We start from the raw sequence: 23,067 nt of genomic DNA on the forward strand, positions 1-23,067 counted from the left end.
ATTATCCAGAGACAATTCAAACTTATTGGCCCGAATTCACAAATCAAGGTTGAGCTCAGACCAAGGTTTGAGCTCAAACCTCCTTTTGTTTCGCCAAACCTCCTTTTGTTATTAAAAGGAGGTTTGGCTAAACAAAAGGAGGTTTGAGCTCAAACCTTGGTCTGAGCTCAAACCTTGCTTTGTGAATTCGGGCCATTGTGTTTCATAATAAGAACCCGCTCAACTTTATGTACACTCTAAATCCATGGGGTAAAATATCGCCGAGGTAAACACAAGAGTGCTCAATATTGAGCAATAATGTACTTTTTACAACGTACAAGTCTCCTATATTGAGCAAACTCTGACTATTTACTCTTTTTTTTTCCTTTTTAAGTTTTGCTCATTCTTGTTGAGTAAAGTTTGCTCCAATTTTTGTCTATTTTTAGTTTTGCTCATTCTTGATGAGTAAAGTTTGCTCCAGTGGCATTAAATTTTACTTAACTCTGAGTAAATTGCACTCCCAGATTTACACTGCCTCCACGAAAAGCCCTGCACAGCACGCGGCCGCATAGGATAAAAAACATGTGTGCATAATACATGCATAGTACGGTATATACTAAAGGCCCTGCCCCTGGCCCTACAAAGATACACAGCGGTGAAATGGCGGACGACAAAGTTGCTTCGTTGTTGAGGAAATGGGAGCTGACCGACCAAATCGTCAATTTTAGAAGTAAGTATGCATTACCAGTAGACCAGAGTATATATTTCTTTCTAATTCTTCAACATGATTTTTTTTTTTGGTACTGTCTGATCGGGCACTGGGTATTGCAGCTCGAACGCACAGCCGTTGTACTGGGTGGCGCAGCCCCGGGCTGAGCCGGCCGTGGTCGCGTGCGGTCCTGTCTCCTAGCTGGTACCTGATTTTGGTCTGTGCATGCTGTGTCTAAGTTAAAACTAGGTCTACAGCAGTACAGCTTTTTCTTTGATCTTGAATCAACATTGTATAGCATTTATATATTTACTCCATCTGATCTAGATTCTAGGCTACTGACTAGACTCTAACTTAGAGTCTAGGCCTACATGTATGTATGATAATTAAAAGACTGCCGAATTCGGAAGACTTCCGAATTCTGAGTTTGCCCGAAATGATATGAGATAGGGAGAATTGTTTATACCAAACAAAATATAACAAAGATAAATCCTCTTTATTTATTTTTTTTCCTACAGGTGTTTTTTGTTTTTGTTTTTTATTTGACTCAAATCATGAAGAACAAAGCTAGATCCTACAATGTATAGAGCCGAGGGGTCTACATCTAACTTAGATATAGACCCTAGATAGAAATAACTGAAGTAAAAATGCGATTGTCATGTATTCTGTATGGATTGAATCACACCTAGTTAATCATCGTTGTATTGATAATTGATAATTTTTTACAAAAAGTGGAATTTACCATATCTTTTTCTTTCCATTTAGATTGTGGCATTGACTCATCAGCATTCAAGCTGCTTGATGCAAGTCTTGTGAAGGACGTGATCCCGCAGTTGGGTCCAAGACTTAAATTCATTGACCGTTTTGATAACTGGAAGAGAAAGGTTAGTAAGCAGCCATAAGATATTCCTGGAAAGAAAATGTTTTCGTGTTGCAAATGTGTGAAATCATTTGAAAAAAGTGGGGATCTATGGAACCATTTAAAGATCCATAACATCAATACGAAGACCAGAACAAAACTTGTGTGTCATGTGCAAGAATGTTTTAAAACATTTTATCATGGTTATAGCTACAAGCGGCACTTACAATATCATGATTCCATTGCACAAAATGTCAGTGATGAAGATTCTCATGGAAATGCTGTTTCTGATGATGAAAGTGTATCAGATCAGTCAGAAGTGCTGCCAAATGAAAAACCCAACGAGGAAATATCAGCAAATATCAAACATTCTGTTTCTGAATATGTAGCAAAACTTAAAAGCTCTTCCCTGCCATCATCTACTGTGCAAGGCATCATTTGTGACACACGGGAGCTGCTCAGGAATGTAAATGAAGCAGTTCTACAAGTGTCAGCCCCCGTCATTGAGGACATAGCTCATGATATCAAACCGTCAGATGATAAAATTGACAGTCTACAGTCAGTCCTCCACATGGTGAAAGATCCATTTGATTATTTCAGTTTATCTACTGTCCACAAGCAAAACCAATATGCCCACGAATGTAAAGTTCTTATTGAGCCAGAAGAAATTGTTTTGGGCAAAGCATACAGAGAATGTTTGAATGTGCGTACTGGAAGGACTGAGCAAAAACAAGTTGATGAAACTTTTCAGTATGTGCCAATAGGAGACAGTCTAAAAGTGTTGTTGGAACAACCAGGCTATATGTCGGTCATCAGTCAAGAAAAAGACAGTGCTGGTGAGAAAGAAGTTCTTCAGACTTATAGAGATGGATCATATTATAGGACTTTTGAAGGGAAACAAAACTGTTTGGATATTGAATTGTTACTCTATAATGATGACTTCGAGACAGCAAATCCCCTCGGTTCAAAGAAAGGGAAACACAAACTTCTTGGAGTCTATTTAACTGTTGCTTCTTTGCCCAAGAAATATCAAGCTAAGCTTGAAAATGTACTTTTGGTCGCTTTAGCAAAATCTTCTCTTGTGTCCAAATATGGTGTTAATGCTGTTCTGCAGCGTATTTCTGATGATCTTGAAGTTCTCTTTACCGAAGGTCTTCATATAGATAGTCCAGATGGATTCAACGGCACCATTCGTCTCAGACTTCTCCAGGCAGTCGGTGATAACTTGGCTCTCAATACCATACTTGGCTTTGCTGGAAGTTTTAGTGCAAACTACTATTGCAGGTTCTGCAAGGCACTTAAGGCAATATGCAGAAAACAGGTAGTTGTTGATGAAAGGTTACTTCGTACTAAAGAAAACGTTGATTATGATATCAGTTTAAAAGATGTATCCCAAACAGGACTCCGGAGATCATGTGCTCTCAATTCACTGAGCTATTACCACGTATCACAAAACTATGCTCCTGACCTGATGCACGATTTCCTAGAAGGGTTACTTCCATTTGAGATGAAACTTGTCCTGTCTGAGCTCATACAACAGGGCAGATTTAGCCTTGATGAACTAAACAGTCGTATTCGGTCATTCAGCTACGGCGTAACAGAACACGCAAACAAGCCCAGCCTCATCCTTCAAAGTCACCTTAACAACCCATTTGGAGCAAGTGGTCAAAAGGCATCACAGATGAGCTGTCTTGTTGAATTCATACCTCTGATTGTGGGAGATAAAGTTGAAGAAGGGTGTGAATACTGGAGGTTGTTCACAATTCTTCTGGAAATCTTCCAGCTGGTCATAGCACCAAACATTAGCATTGCTGTTACCTACTACTTGCAGTCAAGGATTAGTGAGCATCATCAGTTGTATTTGCAACTATTTCCTGATAACCATCTCCTCCCCAAGCATCACAATCTTCTCCACTATCCCCGAGCAATGAGAGAGCTAGGTCCTTTGTCACAGTATGCTTGTATGAGGCAAGAAGGAAAGCACAAGCCTTTGAAAAGGTGGGCAAAAACTTGCAATAACTACAAGAACATTGCCAAAACAATTGCACGTAAACACCAGGAAGATCAAGCATTCAGAATGCTCAAGAAAGAAAACATCAACAGCGAATGTGTATGCATCCACAGTTCAGAATTTGTTAAAGTGTGTGATCTTGATAGTGAGGCAGAAGTATGTCAGCTGTTGAGCTGTGAACCTGATGCTGTACTAGAATTGTGTGATAAAGTAACATTTTATGGATACACATACAGACCTAATATAATGTTGCTAACTGACTGGTGTGGTGAACTACCATCTTTCTCAAGAATTGATTGTCTTATGAGAAAGCAGGATAGACTATATTTGATGATCCAACCATGGAAGACAAATTACTTTCATGGTCACTTTCAAGCCTATGTTGCATCAGAAGATGAGTTGGCTACACTGCAGTTGGTTGATCCTGAAAACCTGTTTGAACACAGACCTGTTCATGCAGTGAAGAGTCATGGTATTGCAGATCATCGGTGGTACATTCCTACCCGATACATGCTGTCATAACTGCATCAAAGTTAACTCAGAGCCAAAAGTGACTTACAGGTACAATACACTGTAGTTTCAATTCCTCAATACCCGTTCAAACTTATGTACTTTCTTTCAACGAATAAATGTGTATGTACATTTTTTTTTCTTAATAATGGCCTTTACATAGAACTGAATATTTAGAAGGAGCAAAGTAAACCCCTCAAAGACATTTTTGTAATTTAACTTTGATCATCCATATCTCTGTTTACTGTAGCACTTCTATGCATCATTATACATTCATATAATAGGAATGTCAGTTCATTTCCATTTCAAACAATACACCATCAGTAATGAATCTCAAATAATGGAAGGTATAAAACACCTTAAATGTAAACACTATTAGTTCAAAAGTGTTTAATTATCTTTAGGATACAATGTTGGCACTCATGCAGAACCACTTCAATATGACAAGATCAATTACACTCTATCTATCCTAAAACAAATTAAGAAATTTGCCATCGACAGTGAACACTAATTTTTACTTTTGACATGGTACCGTAATTCAGTTGTCTTACACATTCCATAATGTTTAATTTTATAGCTATTTGAACTAGTACAATCAGAAGCATCTTTTCAAAGGAGAATAGACATACATTACAAGTACATTTCAATAATTTTGATTTCAAGTAAAATGATGTGAAAAATCGAGATAATAATTTAAATGTTGAATTGCAGAAACCTTTTGACAGACTGTGTATTTTCATCCTTTCAGGATAAAGCAAACGATTCTGCAGAATCTGTACTGACAGGCATGCAGATGGGCTGGGAGTCACCCGAGCTGTCTGATGATTTCATGATATCAGATGTGGAATCAGTTCCTTTCGACCTTTCTCAGGCTTCAACTATTGCAGTAGATGAAGATTCATGCTCATCAGTAGTCAATGATTTGAACAGCAGCAGTGACACGCCACCACTCAAGCGCCAGAAAGCAGTAAGATACGTAAGTTCACATTTAAAAAAAAATTGTAATTCATTCAGTCTAAATAATTAGGCCATATTATATTATTTACGTGTATTTATATCATGGCTATTCTAAATGTTCTCTAGGTTTTCATGGTGAGTGAGTATTCACAATTGAAAGCTTTCGTTAAACAATCACAATTCCGCTAGCGCCGGACCCATTTGTGCGGTTCCCACTGCATAAAAAGCCAGTTGCACTGAATGATTCTTTGAGTTATACTCCTGACGACGAATAGAGCATACTGTTCGAAACATGTCGAGTCGATATCTCCTTTTATTGAAATAATACTATAGTTACAAATACTATAGTTAACCCTTTCAAGAAACCAACCGTTCTTTACAGAAATAAACTCAACAAGGAATACCAACAGTTCTTTTCAGAACTAAACTCTTCGAATTTGTGAACTGGTCACAAATTTTCTGATCTTGATCTTTTTCTATTTTTCCTCTTTCCATTTCATTTCATTTTTCAGTGTTTTCAACACCAAAACAAAAAGCTAAAAACGTATCAAATTGAAAGCTAAAAAACAAGTCTTGTGTTTGTGTTTCTAAATTCAAATTCCATTGCATTCACTTCCTTTCCTTTATTCCTCTAATTGCCCTATAAGTGGGTCCCTTGAAGAAAGATACATGTATATCAACGGCCTTTTCCCTAAGGCTTACCACATGGCGTTAACGAAAGCTTTCAATCAGATCTATTCTTTTTTATGTGGAAATAAAAGTCCACCACTCTGTGTGTCCCTGAGCAAAGTATTTAAGAGCCACGCTGTCTATGATGTTAAGTTCAGAACAATAATAAAAACATTGAAATTGTAAGTCCCTTTAGAATTCAGAGATTTAATTAAATTGACTCCCAGTTGCTATTTTTATCACCAAGGTCTGTTGAAAACAAAGAACACTCTATCTGCTGGGTAGCACATTTTTTGCATGTTATTTTGAGCTGTGATTATCCCATTTATTACTATGCATGCAAAATCGATCAAAAATACATGCACTGTATCTGTAAGAATCCCTTTTTAGCAAATGCTTTTGGAAGATGTTGAAATGTGCCAGAAAAGATTTAATACCACCTGTACTATTATGATAAAAAATAAAAAAAAAACACACACAACATTTTCTTAACTCGTGCAATTCTGATTTTTTTATAGGATGTGGGTGAAATTCTAAAGAAAACCATGGAAGGAAGAAAAACGTTGGAGGAAGTAACTCGAATGAAAGTCTGCGCACCACACAACACTCGTGTCGTCTGTAATTTGTGTACAGAGCACCTTGTAAACTTGCATGGCCTAAGGTAATGAATGTTACATGTATTTGCAATGGCTCATATGCTATTGCCTTGTTTCTGTCTGCATTGTGCATTCTTCTTCTTTCTTTTGCAAGAAATCACATTCACTTTACAGCAAGACTTTGACCTTCCTGACTAGGTCCCTTTCTCATGTCCAGTTGATTTGAAAATCCTCCTTTCCCTCATCAGGCATCTCATTTTTCAAAGTATGGTATAACAGGGCTCTGAAGGATATTTGCCAAGCTTAAAATATACCTGCTACTAGTAACCTTGAGTCAAGTGAGACAACAAATAACAAGGCTAACACCGCATATTGTATGGTCTATGGAGGATGGAAGTTTATTCTGGAACTCCCTTCCAAATCATTCAATCTGTAGATGAAAACAGAGAGAATAAAAACACATTGTTTAGTGCAATACTCAGAGATTTACATCTTCTTGTCTGCTAATAAACATATATCGCTTCATGGAATAATCAGTTGTCATGAGTGACTTATTTATACGTCAATAGTAGCAAAATTATGTTTTCTTTAAGAATTCAGAAAATCACAAGCTTCACTTGGTTTTAAGAAATTCAATTAACTAGTTGACTAGAAATTTAACGTCCTGTGGAAATACCGAAATCTCCTTAAAACACATGCAATGTATAATCTTTCAAATGTATGATTTTCATTCAAACTACCTAATTTGCTCTTTACTGTATTTAAACCAAACTAAATCCTGAATAAATAAACCATGCTTAACAAAGCACTAAATAACCTTGAAACCTCTTGGATGGTTTATATATAACAATATTTCCACTATTCACATATGGTCTTTGCTTTTTCTTAATCATTAAATGACATGCTTTATTACTGCTGCATTGTTTCTTTTTGTGGCTCAAAAGAACATCCAAATTAATTTATCCAGAGCTCATTCCAGATAAATCTGACCGAAATGAAATATGACCTTTGCCTATCGACCTACATCTTGACTGACCAAAATATCTTGAATACAAGCTCAGGCAAAATGCAGCTTAACAGCATTCATTTATAAAACCTGTTTAAACATTCAGCCCTTTTCTCAGGCATTCTTTTGTTCCGTCTGTTCTGTATCCCTTTTAAATACATGAAACCTACTAAGAACACAAAATGGCTTTCAAAATACATCTTGTACATTGTACCAAATTTGACATAGCTTAATCCTACAAATCAAACCTTTGTTTTGTACCAGAATTTCAGTACTTTTGTAGGCTTAATCTTATCAAGCAAACTAGACAATTTTACTCTTTGTTTATGAAATTGACACTCTTCACTTGCTAATACATGTAGCGTAGCGAACACATTAACGATAACTCTGTGTAAATAACAATTTTGACATCAAACTTCAATCTCAAAACATCGTATCTAGAATTTATCAAATTCCTTTCTCTTTCATATCATTATTAAATTTAGATATTTAACTTTCATATTACTTACTCTTTGGGCGATATTAGCCTCGACAAATCAGGAAATAAAGGTAAATTTGCCGTCTGCAAATTCGTCAAACTTCTTCATCGTCAAAGTATTGTGGCTGCAAAGTAACCTGGGAAATTTACGGTGTCTTTGAGAACGAAAATATGGTGTTCGTGAAATTCAATAAGAAAAAGAACTGTTTCACCGAAACATTGGGGCATGCACATTAGGTTAGCTCAAACCACATCCTTTGATTTGGAGTAAGCTCAACTACACCACAATAATTTCATTCTAGACACTGTTCCACATGTGTATTTTCTAACATAAGTACATGTACATTAAACTGTAATGTTAATTTCTCTTACTAAACAGACCTGGCCCTGACATGAAAGGGGCAATGGCCTCCTCAATCATCGCAGAGTTCCCCTTCCTGAAAGATCCAGCTGGAAATGGAGATGTGAGTAGACAGTTTGTGGAGACTGACTTTGTGTCAGTATTTCAATTAAAACTCATCTGTGGCACATATCAGTAAAGTCCTTTTAGTCCAAAGAAAAATTTCTTGTTACTCATTAGAATATTGTGATAGGAAGCACATTATTAAATTTTCCCTTGTGCTTCATGATGGAAGTTTCAGTTTCAAATTTTCTGTCTGTGAGTTACTTTCATCTAGCTCTTTATTAATGTGATAATGGCCTGATTAATATTTTATATTTTCTCATGAACTTTGAAGATAGTAATTTATTTGAAGTTATGGCTATATAGTTTACTCCTTGAATTGTTACATTATTCATGCTAATGCACAGGATTTTTTTTTTAAAGGAGGAATGGTACTTCAAAAGCTCCAAATGTCCTGCAGGTGGTAGGATAGAGAATAGACTCAAGTATTTAAGAAGAATAACAGCGGAGAAAGACAAGAAGCAAGTCGGGGTTGGCAGTCCTGAGGATATAGCTTCAACATCTTCCAGTGAGGATCTAGCATCTCCTCAGATGAATTATGGTATGCACTTACAGATGTTACCAATAATTTCCAAAGCATATAACAGTCTAATGCAACCTGTTGAATTTTTACTGGTCCAGTTCAACTGGAACAGTATTATTTTGTTCCAATTTCCAGAGTTACCAGTTGAATTTTTACTGGTGTAACTGGTCCAGTTGATTCCGGTTCTCCTTTTGGATAGTCAAGCAGGCTTAAAAAATACTTGCCCAGTAGCAAAAAATTTGTTCCCGGGGTTCAAGCTAAGTAGTAAATAACCATTGTTATATGTAGATTGTGTTAATTTTCATAGTTTGGCCGCCATGGGCATGTTTATAGCAAAACTTAGAGAAAGGGATCCGACTTTCTTTGCATTTTTCGAGTTGAATGTAATTTTGTATTTCCTTTTTGTCCCATTGAAGTACTAATTTCTTTGGTTGGGGTCTGGCAAATGCATGTTATAGCAAAATCAGCTCTTCTTGAAGGGAGTAAATGCTGGTAATGTGACACTCTTTTCAATTACAGGTAATTTGGCTATGTTGAATCTTTTGGGACCATAGAAATCTGTTTTGCTTGGGAGAAATTTAACCTAGAAGAGTATACATTAACACATGTTTGCATAATCTGGTCTTAAAGATTGCTTTGACTTGGGCGAATATTTGACGTATGAAAGGTCGACTAATCAGGTTTAACTGTATTAAAAAATAAGTCAAATACTACCTGGTAAAACCTTGTTTACTTTGATACTAATTAGCAGCCAAATTAAATTTTAATGCTGCCTGATAAAACATACAGCTTAAAGTTAGAAAAATACTAGGATGAACAGGAGGTTCATCCATTTTAACTCGGGCTTGATTTGATAATGATTGATATCTTAAGAGTTCCATTATTATTGATCAGATCTTGCAGACATGAAAGTCATCACTGAATGGTTGAAAAGTCATAACACCCCCCAAAAAGATGTTGTGGCCAAAATGCAGCTGACATCAGCATATAGAAAGGACTTTGTACATTCAACACTGCCGGGAAGTTCCAGGAAAAAGCCTTGTGTGGCTGAAGTGCTGGATGAGTTTCCACATCTCCTTTCCCCTGGAATGGTAAGTAAATGTTTCATTACCTTTGTTAACTGTCATTACGGTTTAATAAGCAGGTCCCTTATCTAACGAAATCAAGATGAAGGATATTAATACAGTCGGTTATAGATCTATGTATGTGATATACGCATGTACACATAAAAATAACTGCTTTTTCTGTTATATCTACATGGAGCATTCAACAAAAACAAAAAAAATACCTGCACACATTCTGAAAATGACATTGTATGAAGAACTCCTCAAGAATCGTCCAGTGAAGTGGTTAGAAAAGTAGGTTAGGGTCTTTTTTTTTTTATTTCACCCACTTTATTAATTGTCCAGACATGTTATCTATATTTTCTTTTTTATCTTTTTTTTGTTGATTTCATTCCCAGAGGAATTCCATGATTCAAAATGTTACATTTAAGCAAATTTGACTGGGATAAATTTTGATACAGTTTATTCAATATCTATTTAATTTGAAGTCCTAATCTTGTAAATATGCATTCACCCACCCAAGTATTTGCTGGATCACATTGCAGACTGTGCACGACTTGTTTTACTTGTACTATTCTTATGATTTTCATGTCAAATTTATGCAGGCCAATACATGGCCAAAAGAAGAAAAAAAATACACCCGTAAAAAAAAGACAATGAGATATGCATGCTATAGATTTTATCTTTCTGATTCATAGATTGAGCAAGACTACGAAATGCTGTTTTCGGGGAGAGGAAAGCACCTCTATACAAAGTGGCCGGTGGTGTCTGCGTGCATCCTAGAATATGCAAACCGAGTAAGCCCAGGGTGGAAGGCCAGATTTAACGTTCAGCATAGAAAAGACACAGACTTCAGTCAAGGTATGATATTGTTTACAGATATAGTAAGCAAATTGGCAAATAATTGTACTGCTCGCTTCACCATCACCCAAAGTTTTTCTGTAGTTCTTATTGTGTTATGAAGAAAATCTATGATTGAGTAGTTTGTACCAAAATAAACAAGTTTTCAGATTAAATCTTATTTACATTATGTTTGAAGAAGGAACAAATAACAAACCCATATATACATCGGAAGGGGGGAGGGGTTAATTTTGACTGTGCAGTTGTGATTCCATCTATTTTTTTTTTTTTTTTCATTTATAGATTTCAGCATTAAAAGTCGTCACAAATATTTTTTTTTAAGTCGATGGATACAATGAAGGCCGAGTCAAATAGTGCATGAAAATATGATAAACATGTATCATCAGTCTAAAGAAATTTTCTTTAATATTATTGATACAGATGAGAGGATGAACCTGGCATTTTGCCTTCTCTCGCATTTGTTCCCTGGAAAGAAGTCAACAAAGGGAGGAAGAGCTTCCATCCAAGAAGCCTTGGATAATTTCATTGACTTTCAAAAGGTAATTATAGCAATGAGAAGATTCATGGCCATTCCAAAAAAGAACTGTTTTTTTTTTTTGGTAGATTGGGAAGGGGAAGTGGTTAGAGGGTAAGAAGGTGAAAGTGAGAAGCATTACATGAAATAGCCCTTCTCTCAAATTTTGTGGGATGATACATTCTATGGCAAATATTTCACAATGGGCTGTGGATATATGTGGCACCTTAGCTGGAGATATTTCTACTTATTTTTGCAACTTTCCAAGACACAATATCACTATTGTTTCTTTCCATACCCAGGAATAACTAAGTTGGTCGATAACAATGTCACTGTATATTTAAAGATTAGATTTAATGGTCAGTCAAATAAGTAATAATACCCCCTGGATAATTTCTGATGCACCTAACATTACATTTCAACTGTACTTCAGCATATGAGAGTGTGTTACAAGCAATTATTATGCACATTTCATGGTGGCAATTTTTTTTCTTTTCTTTCATGTCAGGAAGGGACCAATGTAGAGGCATACAAATCTTCGCATGGGAGGAACCAACCTTTCATCCTAGCCCTAGGAGGACACTTCTGCAATCCAGCTCAGACTTTTGTTGTATTGGAGCACCACGTTCTTGAGCAGAAGAGTCTCGTTGCAGCTGTAGATTTGTGCTACAAGATCTTTCAGATCTTTGATCTACAGTATCCATGCCAGGCAAGAGCAATGTGGGTCGTGATGGACACCATTGCTTTTGATGTCAAACCAGGAGCTCAAGAGTCTGGTGCAGTGAGAGCCTTCAGGGCATATTACCATTTCAACCAGAAATAAAGCCTTGGAATGTGTTGTTCTATCAACAGGCCTTTTGAAATTGAAATGATCACTTAGAAAATTGTCATTAAAAAGAAAACAGATTTATGAACCCCAAACTATTATAATATTTTGAAAGAGTAACTCCTCCCACATCTTCGGTACCATTTTTGTGTGGTATGTGTTTACGCTTGGATGAACATAGCACATTGATCAAAAGATGTAAAAAGTGTCAAAGTAGGGGTGTAGTTGAAATAACCCCCCAAAAAACAACCCCACACATATCAAACTGGTGTAACTTTTTAACGGAACAGTATTGAGCAATTAACTTAAAAGAAGTGTTCTTACACCTAACAACTACATTCTGTGTAAAAAAATGAGATAGATCCGTGGAGCCATTCACGAGTGAGCACACGTCAAAGAAAACAATGATCACTTTTCAAGAGTATCAATAGTCCTTTTTATGTCTATAAGTGACCATTTTCTCTTTGATGTGTGCTCACTCATAGAATAACTTGATAGATCAATCTAATCTTTACACAGAATTTAGTCGATAGGTGTAACAGCACTCTTGCTAAGTTACTTTGCTCAAAACCTTTTCGTTAAAATGTTATGCCACTTTGATCAGGATGGAGTTGCTTTTTTGTTGTTTTGATTTTTTGGCACAAGTCGAATTATACATGTTCGCAAACAATGCACCATGTTCAACCAAGCGTAAACACATTCCACATTAAATGGTGACGAAGATGCGGGAAAAGTTACTCTTCCAAAATATGTATAATTTGGGGTTCATAAATTGGTTTTCTTTATAATGAAAATTTTCTAAGTGTTTAGTTTTTTTTTATTCACTTGGTAATGCAGCACAGTTTTTAGATTTACAATTCCTGTTGTTATCTTAGGATTTTAATAACATCATATTCATGTTCTTTGGAAAAACCAATCATACAGAAAGATGCTTGCAATGTGCTCTCCATTGTTCTCTCAAATAATCAACAACTCTTCGAATTTGTAACATTTTGAATTAGCATTGGTTTTTATATGAGGGCAACTCTTGTGTTGCATATTGTCCTGGGCATGTTTCATTGTTGTAGTTATATGCAGCCAAAACGTTAACAGCATATATTGAGATTTTTATTGTGAACCAAATTTATGGCTTATGTACGTACATGCCATTTTCTGTATTTGTTAATTATATATATGCCAATACAACAAAATACAAACAAAAATGTGGCCAGGACTACTTCACACAAATGGGGCAAACATCATGGTTTTTGCGAAACCCATAAACTGGCACTGGTATGAAGCCATTCTACTAATTCTGAGTGGATATTGGGTGTGAGTGCATTAGTGAAAATGCCAAAATAATAGTGACCACGGTTTCTATCAGCTACATTTTTAGTGTTTTTCTTCTTGTAAAAACAATGAGAAATTACATGGAACAGATGCTTCAGCCTTCTTCAATTTTGACACAAAATTGCACACTCTTTCATGCTGTGAAAATTTGTTAGAATCAGCTTGAATATGAAATTTTTGAAAAATGGAAGATTAAAAAAAATTGTATTTTTTCTTTCCTAAGCGTATTAAGTGTTAAAGAACAAGAGCCATTTTTTCTTGTTTGCTCTGCAGATTATTGAAGTTCTTTTGAAGTCAAATTTTAGAGGGTAGACTATAATCATCTGATCATTATCTCTAAATGCTAAATACAAAAGTGTCTTATTTTTCTAATTATGCAACTACCTTTTACTTCTTGTTTCTACAATAATAAATGTTGGGCTTCTTTTTTTCTCTCTTCTTTTTTTTTTAGGCTGAATTTCCTTAGATTTCTTAATGTTCTGTGTTTTGATATGCATTTTAATATTTGCTTTCTTGTGTTGCATATTGTCCTGGGCATGTTTCATTGTTATAGTTGTATGCAGCCAAAATGTTAAAAGCATATATTGAGATTTTTATTGTGAACCAAATTTATGGCTTATGTACATGCCATTTTCTGTATTTGTTAATTATATATATGCCAATACAACAAAATTCACATTCCCATGTGGCCAGGACTACTTCACACAAATGGGGCAAACATCATGGTTTTTGCGAAACCCATAAACTGGCACTGGTATGAAGCCATTCTACTAATTCTGAGTGGATATTGGGTGTGAGTGCATTAGTGAAAAAGCCAGAATAATAGTGACCACGGTTTCTATCAGCTACATTTTTAGTGTTTTTCTTTTTGTAAAAACAATGAGAAATTACATGGAACAGATGCTTCAGCCTTCTTCAATTTTGACACAAAATTGCATACTCTTTCATGCTGCGAAAATTTGTTAGAATCAGCTTGAATATGAAAATTTTTGAAAAATGGAAGATTAAAAAAAATTGTATTTTTTCTTTCCTAAGCGTATTAAGTGTTAAAGAACAAGAGCCATTTTTTCTTGTTTGCTCTGCAGATTATTGAAGTTCTTTTGAAGTCAAATTTTAGAGGGTAGACTGTAATCATCTGATCATTATCTCTAATTGCTAAATACAAAAGTGTCTTATTTTTCTAATTATGCAACTACCTTTTACTTCTTGTTTCTACAATAATAAATGTTGGGCTTCTTTTTTTCTCCCTTCTTTTTTTTTTAGGCTGAATTTCCTTAGATTTTTTAATGTTCTGTGTTTTGATATGCATTTTAATATTTGCTTTCTTGTTATAAGATGAAGAAATTAAAAGATCTTTTTGTAAACTACACACCGGCATTAAGGTACCGCCTGCTTTGTAACGTTATATGGAGTCTTTTTCAGATATGTTTTTTTTTTTAATTTGGACAATTATATATTCCACTTTTCTGTGAGTTTCATGCAAACTGAGGCTCTATTTATATGCATAATTTCATAACATAACATCATTCCGTCTTGGCCTTGGAGTTCATTTTCAGCAGAGTTTATAGATATGTCCTGTAAAAAGGAACATTGGGGTCCATGATGACATTACCAAATAAAAATTGATTTACATAATGAATTGCTAATTTATGACTAAAATGACGTTTACACATGACACATATGAAAAAGGACACATGGTCAAATTTGATGTAAAACATCAATTAAACCACAAGGAGCATTGTGAAAGGAGTTTTCTGGCCTTATTTTAGTAAAAAGAAAATTACCTGAAATTTGAGTAAAACACACTTTACTATTCACTGAGTAAAACAAAGCTCAATAATGGGTAAAATATTACCCATCTAGTTGATTAAAAACCTTTACTCAATTCTGACCATGTGCCCATACGACTTCATTTTGAGTAAAATTTTACTCAATATTTCTTAGAGTGTAAAGGTTTCTTTAAATAGATTGGTTTACTACTGATATTCAAATCCATGTACCTTCTTTCCTGGGGATCCCAAGACGAGCTATTTCATTATCATGCTATTAATAAATGAACTACAATACCTGGAATTCAGGCTGCATACATTATATGTTGCTTAGTCAGGCACGCCTCGGACAAGCTGTCAGGTTGTCAAGAATAAGTGTATTTAAAAATTATGCATACGATTTCAATAAGTTAGATAACCTGATACATTACGAAAATGGACTATTATCTTACGGTTGTATATCTTGATGTGTTTCCCTCGAGCGGACATTCATACAGTTAGTTGGGTCTGGCAATGCTGGAGGTGGCTCATCAGGGGCGATTCTCTTTTCTGCCTGTATATCACCAGACAAAAGCAGGCGGTGATTCCCGCAGTTGACCGTCATCAAAGTATAGAAGTATTCATTCCCCTTTGCGGGGGCAGGCTCGCCTGGGGTATGGTCGTCTGGGGGAGGCTCGTCTTGGTTTAGCCCATCCTCTAATATAGGACAAGAACACAAACATTTTAATTTTCATCGTTGTTTCTGCATACTGACATCAGTACAACACATTTATTAGTCGAATGGTGGATATCAGCGGCGGGTCCAGGGTTTTTCAGAAGAGGAGGGGTTGGCCTACGAAGTCAACTTGTAAGATAATCGCGCTGCAAAACGCTAGCCCTACCAGATGGGGTCAAGGGCCCAGCCTAAGGGCTCCTAGCGGTTATTTATTTATTTTGTGTTATTTATTCGGCGATTCACAAAAAATATAACAATGTAAATATGAGTAAACAAAAATTTAAAGAATGTCACTTATGAATGCACAATCTTCCTGGAGGTCCTCTGAGTGCATCAGTTGGCTGCCGGGGAAGAGGAAAGCAAACTTAATCACTGTAACCGTAATGGTCCCTCTTCCCGACCAACTGGTGCACCCAATAGACCTGCAAAATATAGCATGAAGGTAAATAAATGTATAACATTTCATAAACAAACTAGCTAACAAAAACAAAACACAAGGAGAAAATCAAATTAATATGTATGATGACACGATACTGAACATAAACATGAGGAATTAATTCTGGCTTTAAAAACTATTACATAAAATGTCAAGTATGTAAACTGAAACCATGAAGTATAAAACTAAGAAAAGAACAAAATATGAGAACGTGTAGTACTGCACTGACAATAATGTCTAAAATCAAATAGGTTGACCGGTTTAATTATAGAAGTTAAGAAAACATGGTAAAGTAAGTGAATAGATAGGCTAAGTGGGCTTCAGGCAAGTAAGGAAGCTAGGAGAAAATTAAAGAACCAGTACTTCATAGTTGATTTTACATTATACAAAATTTGTATAAAGAAGCTGCGTTGGAAATATCCAGAAGATGTTTAAATAATGGAAAATAACAATGATAAAATCAAAATTGTAGTTTCGGCTCAAGAATGTCATAGAGAAATAGACGAATGAATGTTTACAAAACATACCGTAATTATTACATTAACCTCTCGTAAATTAAATTAAACAACGACTTCAAAAGAAAAAGTTAATCAAAGAAGATATGACTTTTCAGCCTTTGTTGCCAGGTCTGGCGGGGATCCAGGAGTGGAGCCCACAGTCGCTTACAGGCATCATTAATGGATTAAGCGCTTTATGGATATTATTATAAATTGAAGTATTACATACTATTATCAAACAAATGGTCAAAAGAGAGAATTAATGATGTAATGAGTCACAGTCTTAAATGCATATGTTTGTACATGTAAATAAAAGAAAAATATACTTACTGCTCGTCACAAACTGAAGAAGGATCTTGGAGGATGCTGCTATTTTCTGAATGTCTTGAGCTTGAGGGTCTGCTCTACCCAGACCCTTCGAACGGAGGTGGTAGGTACCTTTGTAGAGAGTGACGGCAAGGTCAATTTCCAAGAACTTTTTTCCTCCCATTTGCAAAATGCTGGAAAGCACCCCTCGATGTGAAACAAAATCCACATTCAACCTGACCCCGAAAACAAAAGACGGTTGTTAATTATAATATCATTCCCTTGTGGGAATAAGATGTATTTTGAGGCTTAAGAAAGAAGACAGCTTGGTGGGTTGTTATTTTTCGGAAGGTCCGTCTTCCGGAGGTATATAATTCCGAGGTTTCGTAACTTAGAATCACAAATTTCCTATTCCAGAAGGTTCAGAATCCCGAAAACTAAATAGAGATTATTATTCCGAACGTGTGTTGCGTTATTCCAAAGATTCATCATCAGAAAGTGAAAAAGGGAATTGTGCCGGGCCGGTACTAGCCTATCCGAGATGCGTCGGGCTCTACAAGTATACTAATCGCGTTTATTTGGAGAGTGACATCGGCGCGGGCGTCAGCTGACGCCCGCGCCGATGTCAGTCTCCATAACGCGATCAGTATATTTGCCATAAAGCCCGACGCATATCGGATAGGCTAGGCCGGTACCCGTTATTTTCTTACTAACCCTTAAATTATTGAAACGTGCATTACAAAGATTATAAATCTAACCTTGATTGTTCTATATCCCAAATTTGATTGTCTATCAGATCCTGCCGATGATCTTCCATCCACCTGTATCTTCCTCCGACAAGGTTAGACTCCCCCTTCCTGTCCGTGAAATTATTAAATTCCTCTCCATAACTTAATTTGAAGCCGTCACCGGGAGCCAAATAAAAACGTCTGTTTCTATTATCATTGATATAGTTCTCCTCTTGGTTTGTCGAATAGGTGCCGATCACCTTATGTCCGTATATTATACGTACGTCATCCTGTCGAGAAGAAAAAAAATAACATTGAGCATTATCAATTCAGGACCTGTGATATAGCAAAAGGAGGAGTTGGGTTGTTGGGAGCATCAGAAAGAAAGTTCGATGCCATTCCAGTGAAAAAGAGAGGGGAAGGTCTTTCCATTATTTTCTACCCCCTTTCCGGACGCGTCTTTTTTTAACCGATGTAAGATACTAATCTCTGTTTTGTAAGGACATTTTTTGTTTCAGTTGACGATCAAAGTATGACGTCAGAAGTGAAGGTTTTTGGTTGAATTTTTAGTCTGCCGAGTGGGGGCGTAGTAATTTAGCTGCTAATGATTCTCAATTTTGGGAAAAGTCATCTTTCTGATTGCGATCAATATTTAGTATTTCCAGACAAGCCCAATGTTGTTGAATCGCCTTTTGTGAACAGTATCGCATCATGCTTGAAATTGTCGCTATTTATTGAAGTGCAGTCAGTCCGATTGGCAAGTTATACGCTACATTAAGTTCAACAACAGTGCTTTAAGTCAACATGAGCGATATGTCCCATCAAGAGTCCGTCAAGCCCGGGGATTCAGCAAGCCAGACTGGCAAGAGCAGCACGAGCAGTACCTCCAGAGCTAGAGTCAAAGCAATGGTGAAGAGAACAGCCTTGGCAGCCCAGGCAGCAGCTCTCAATGAACAACAAGCTCTTGAACTGGAGGAGTTCAAGCTGAAGCATAGAAGGTGTAAGCTTGAGCTACAGACAAGACTCAGCATGGCAAGAGCTGAGGAAGAGGTTTTCTCCCAGCATGGAGAGAGCATAACTGCTGCTGTAGAGAAAGATGTCTCCCAACAAAGAGGGGCCTTGGAAAAGGGAAATTGTAGTCCTTTTTAGGTGTTGTAACAAGGAAATCTAGACATGAACAACCTTTTTCTTTTTTGTGTGCAAAGAAAGCTGTTTGGTTGCTTAGGTGTTCATCAAAATTAATGTAAATTAGATTGTTTGTTAATTGGTGTATAAAAACATTCAGTATAGATATGTTTCAAGTTTTTTGGATTCCTTTGGAATTTTGGATAAAGTGTATACCTGTAAGTCCAGGTTGAGAATGAGAAGAGATTAGAGAAGTAATCTTCAGTATAGTTTTCACATTTAGGGGCCAGAATGTAGGATACTAATCTCTGTTTTGTAAGGACATTTTTTGTTTCAGTTGACGATCAAAGTATGACGTCAGAAGTGAAGGTTTTTGGTTGAATTTTTAGTCTGCCGAGTGGGGGCGTAGTAATTTAGCTGCTAATGATTCTCAATTTTGGGAAAAGTCATCTTTCTGATTGCGATCAATATTTAGTATTTCCAGACAAGCCCAATGTTGTTGAATCGCCTTTTGTGAACAGTATCGCATCATGCTTGAAATTGTCGCTATTTATTGAAGTGCAGTCAGTCCGATTGGCAAGTTATACGCTACAACCTAACCTTGCCAACCTATCGCTGCATTTGATTGGCTCAATGGGAACCATACGTCATGCGCTAGTCATTAATATTCATGGTACGCACGCACACATAGGATCCGATGCGGTAATTCATCAAATAATGAGATTTCAAACAAAAATTACAAGTGCCAAGCTATTTTTACTTAAAATGAATGAGATTGCGAGAAAATCGGGTGGCTTACCGTAAACGAATGACTAGCCAGATCATTAATTGTCCATAATCATTTCGACATAATCTGGCTGATATAATTTTGATCTCCACCACACCGTACCAACGCAAATATTCATATATTTAAATATTAATATGCAGGGAAGTGGTCAATTTGAAGACACCAAGTTCACAAAAAATTTGTAGTGAGATAAGCATGTCTTTATGACAATGGTTACCAGTGACACCGATGACCTATAATCCTTTCTTGCACGCGGAGTGTAATTTCGATTGAGTTATTACCTTTGCGCCAATCAAAATCCAAGCTACGTGCAGGCGCGTACACATGGGGGGGGGGGGGGGGGGGGGGGGGGGTCGAACACCTCCCCCCCCCCCCCTTGGACTTTTTTATGTGTGTGTTTTGGAGAAACCCCCCCCCCCCCTTTCGTTTTTTTTTAAATAAAATAATAATAATAAGAAAAAAAAAAAAATTGTGGTAATGGATGACCCCAGAAAAAACTCACCCCCACCCCCCTGACTACGTGTACAATGATGTCACTCTCTTGTGGTGCGTCAAATACATTACCAATGGCGTCAGACATAAGATGACGCCTTGTGTGCAATATATTTAACGCTTATGCAACCTGCATATGTTCTGAATATTACGACAATAAGTTCTAAAATATTTTATTCCAGCAGAGCAAGCGAAGGCTTACAAAACATTTTTTTTAAACTGAATGTGAGAAAAAGAACTGTGTCTCAACTTCTTAACGGAGAATTCAACAGTTTGTCACTGCAGGATCGTGTAACATAACAATCGAATTATAGCTTAGAACTATCGTAAATCATTATTTATTCCTAAAATTATGATTTTTCCATCACTCCTCTTTTTTCCTTTTCTTTCCTCTTTCCACTTCACCTCATTTTTTGGTGTACACAACACCGAAACAAAAAACAATGTTTGATAAAAACTTCATTCCATTATCGTCTCTCCCGCCCCCCCCCCCCCCCTCACTACCCCACTAGAGGGTCGGAATGACCGCATGCGTGTTGCCAAAATGTCCGGTAAAGGGGTACTTTTCGTGCGAGAAAGTCCGGCCCGAGAATTGTAAAAAAGGGGTGTATTTGACTTTTAACCCGGAGATTTCTTTAAAAAGGGGGTGTTTTTCTTTTTTTTCTCTCATCTCTTTGGACTCCTGAGATATTATTCCGAATTTAGGGGGGTACATTGAGCATTTTTCCGTATTTAGGGGGGTCTCCAAGGCAGGAAAAGCCCGCGTAAAGCCCGCGAATGGGGGGTTCGGAAAGGTTGGCAGTCCTCAGATAGGGGGTGCTTTCAAAAAGAGGGAACGAGCATACGCGTACCCTAAATAACACTGAGTGGGGGGGGGGGCGGGTCGTCTCTTCATTCCTTTTGCTTTTCCTTACACTTCTTTCTCAGTTCCTCTATTAAAGCGCTGGCCCCACGAGCAGGTTTTTGACGAAAGAACATGTCAACAGCCTTTTCAGTAAGATTACTACATGGTGTTACCGAAAGCCTCAGTTTCATAATAGTATTTTTCTGTTGCAAGTTCAGGTCTTGGAATAGAACCGTACTACAGTATCCCAAAATATATATGAAATATAAATGATAATAATAATTATGATACTGCAGCTATTACTACTACTACCAAGAAGAAGACAGAAGAAGAGGAAGAAGAAGAAAGGGAAAAGAAAGAATCACTTCAGCGATATTAGTGATTATTTTCTCTATTATCAAGGCATACACGTGCACAGGGAAGTAAGAGAGGTAAAACGTTCAGAATATAGGGATTCACGTCTAGCTTGTTCTAGATGCGGGGTCTTTCGTAACACTCGAGGTAGTTTAATATTTTCCAATTTTTCTAGATGTATTCCTTATTTATTTATTTTTATAGCCAAACTCTTTTCCTGATCCCTATATTCAAATATCATTATAAACAATCTAGTGTAGGAATTATGCCTTCTGACCTTCACCGAAATATATTGTACTTCTTCTGCATTATAAGAATCATGTATTGCATGAATATTTTCCCACTTTGTGTTTTATAGTTCTTCTAGCCCAATATTGTTAATTAATTTATTTATTTTTCTACATATTTTTCCCTCCACAGGGATTTTATTGATTTTCATTTGAAACACATACAAAAATATATATTCAAGGTAATTTACATAATAACATAAATAAAATAAAATTGGCTTTTCAAGATACAAGTATTGTTGAGCTGTTGAGTTAACAGAAAACTAACGAATCAATAATTCATTTCTAACACTCATGGAAAAAAAAACAAATACAGAAAAAATATCATTTTAAGTAAACAAATTCCTGAATTGAAACCATTTTCTTGTGAATTTATTATTTCTACAATTCGAATTTGCAATATACTTTTCGTTTTTGAAGTAATTTATAATCGAAACTCTAATATTATCAAAGTCGGGCAATTGTTTCTTTATTTTGCAAGTATACACCATCTGTCGCACCACAATCAGTATACAATTCAATGCATAATTATTTGAACCTTTTAAACCAAATAATTTATCTTGTAATGAAAATGTTAATTTATTTACGGTTCCAGTATTAATCCAGTGTTCTAACCTACCCCAAATATTTTTAACAGGCGTACAATCACATAGCAGATGTATAACTGTTTCAATCTGTTCATTACAAAATGTACATTCTTTTCTTGGGACTAAATTCATTTTAAACAGTAGATCGTTCGTATATAATATGCGTTGCAAGACTTTAAACTGAAACCATCGTAAGCCCACATCAATGGTACAATTAAATCCAATAGAACAATATGTTTCCCAACTCTTATCATTCAGGTCGAAAATGCATTTCCATTTAAGAAAACTTTTACATAGTCCTTTTCTTCTCTTTAATAAAATTGTATAGATATGTGAACATCCTTTAATACGTTTCATAACAAATGCCATTGTATCTGGGAAAAGAGGTTGTGGTGGCACCTTGTTAAAAATAGTACAATTGTTAAACACTTGTCTAATTGCATCGCATAATCCACGATAAAAAAGAAAATTTATTTGAATATTATACTTTTCTTGAAAGTGTTCCAGAGAGAAAAAATCACCATTTGTGTCTAAAATATCGTTAACAAAACGAACTCCCTTTTGACACAATTTTGTATTATATATTGAGCTATTGCCTATTTAAATGTAATCATTATTCCATAAGGGTTGGCAAGAAATGTTACCATAATGCATGGACAAGAGCGTACTATAAGCCATGAACATTTCTTTCCAAAAAAGGTCCTTTGTTTTACTTACCAGTTCCCGAAAATAATTGTTGCCCATACATAATTTTAAATCTTGCCGTTCAGGCAAGAAAGATTGCAA

The 23,067-nt window shown here is 36.2% G+C and overlaps 2 protein-coding genes across 3 annotated transcripts in view; one reads left to right on the forward strand and one right to left on the reverse strand.

The window, feature by feature from the left end:
• LOC105445276 (decapping and exoribonuclease protein-like) overlaps positions 1–23,067 on the reverse strand; it is a 31,572-nt gene that overhangs the window by 3,917 nt on the left and 4,588 nt on the right. The window contains exons 2-4 of the mRNA XM_030986108.1: positions 17,836–18,095; positions 17,102–17,313; positions 15,576–15,819 (exon numbers count right to left, since the gene is read on the reverse strand). Coding sequence (XP_030841968.1) covers positions 15,576–15,819; positions 17,102–17,313; positions 17,836–18,095 — 716 coding nt within the window. The remainder of the gene's footprint in view (positions 1–15,575; positions 15,820–17,101; positions 17,314–17,835; positions 18,096–23,067) is intronic.
• On the forward strand, positions 615–14,723 carry LOC115924208. Of its 2 annotated transcripts, XM_030986106.1 has the most exons (10): positions 615–709; positions 1,454–1,572; positions 4,817–5,044; positions 6,213–6,355; positions 8,154–8,238; positions 8,601–8,778; positions 9,655–9,851; positions 10,523–10,685; positions 11,106–11,224; positions 11,708–14,723. In XM_030986106.1, the coding sequence occupies exons 1-10, from the start codon at positions 640–642 to the stop codon at positions 12,020–12,022; spliced, it is 1,617 nt and encodes a 538-aa protein (XP_030841966.1). In that variant the 5' UTR covers positions 615–639; the 3' UTR covers positions 12,023–14,723. The 2 variants fall into 2 exon arrangements, with proteins under 2 accessions (XP_030841966.1, XP_030841967.1); XM_030986107.1 differs by lacking the exons at positions 615–709; positions 1,454–1,572 and adding an exon at positions 2,752–4,119.

The sequence above is a fragment of the Strongylocentrotus purpuratus genome, unplaced genomic scaffold (genome assembly GCF_000002235.5).
Source record: "Strongylocentrotus purpuratus isolate Spur 01 unplaced genomic scaffold, Spur_5.0 spur5_scaffold_15, whole genome shotgun sequence".
Classification (NCBI taxonomy): Eukaryota; Metazoa; Echinodermata; class Echinoidea; order Camarodonta; family Strongylocentrotidae; genus Strongylocentrotus; species Strongylocentrotus purpuratus.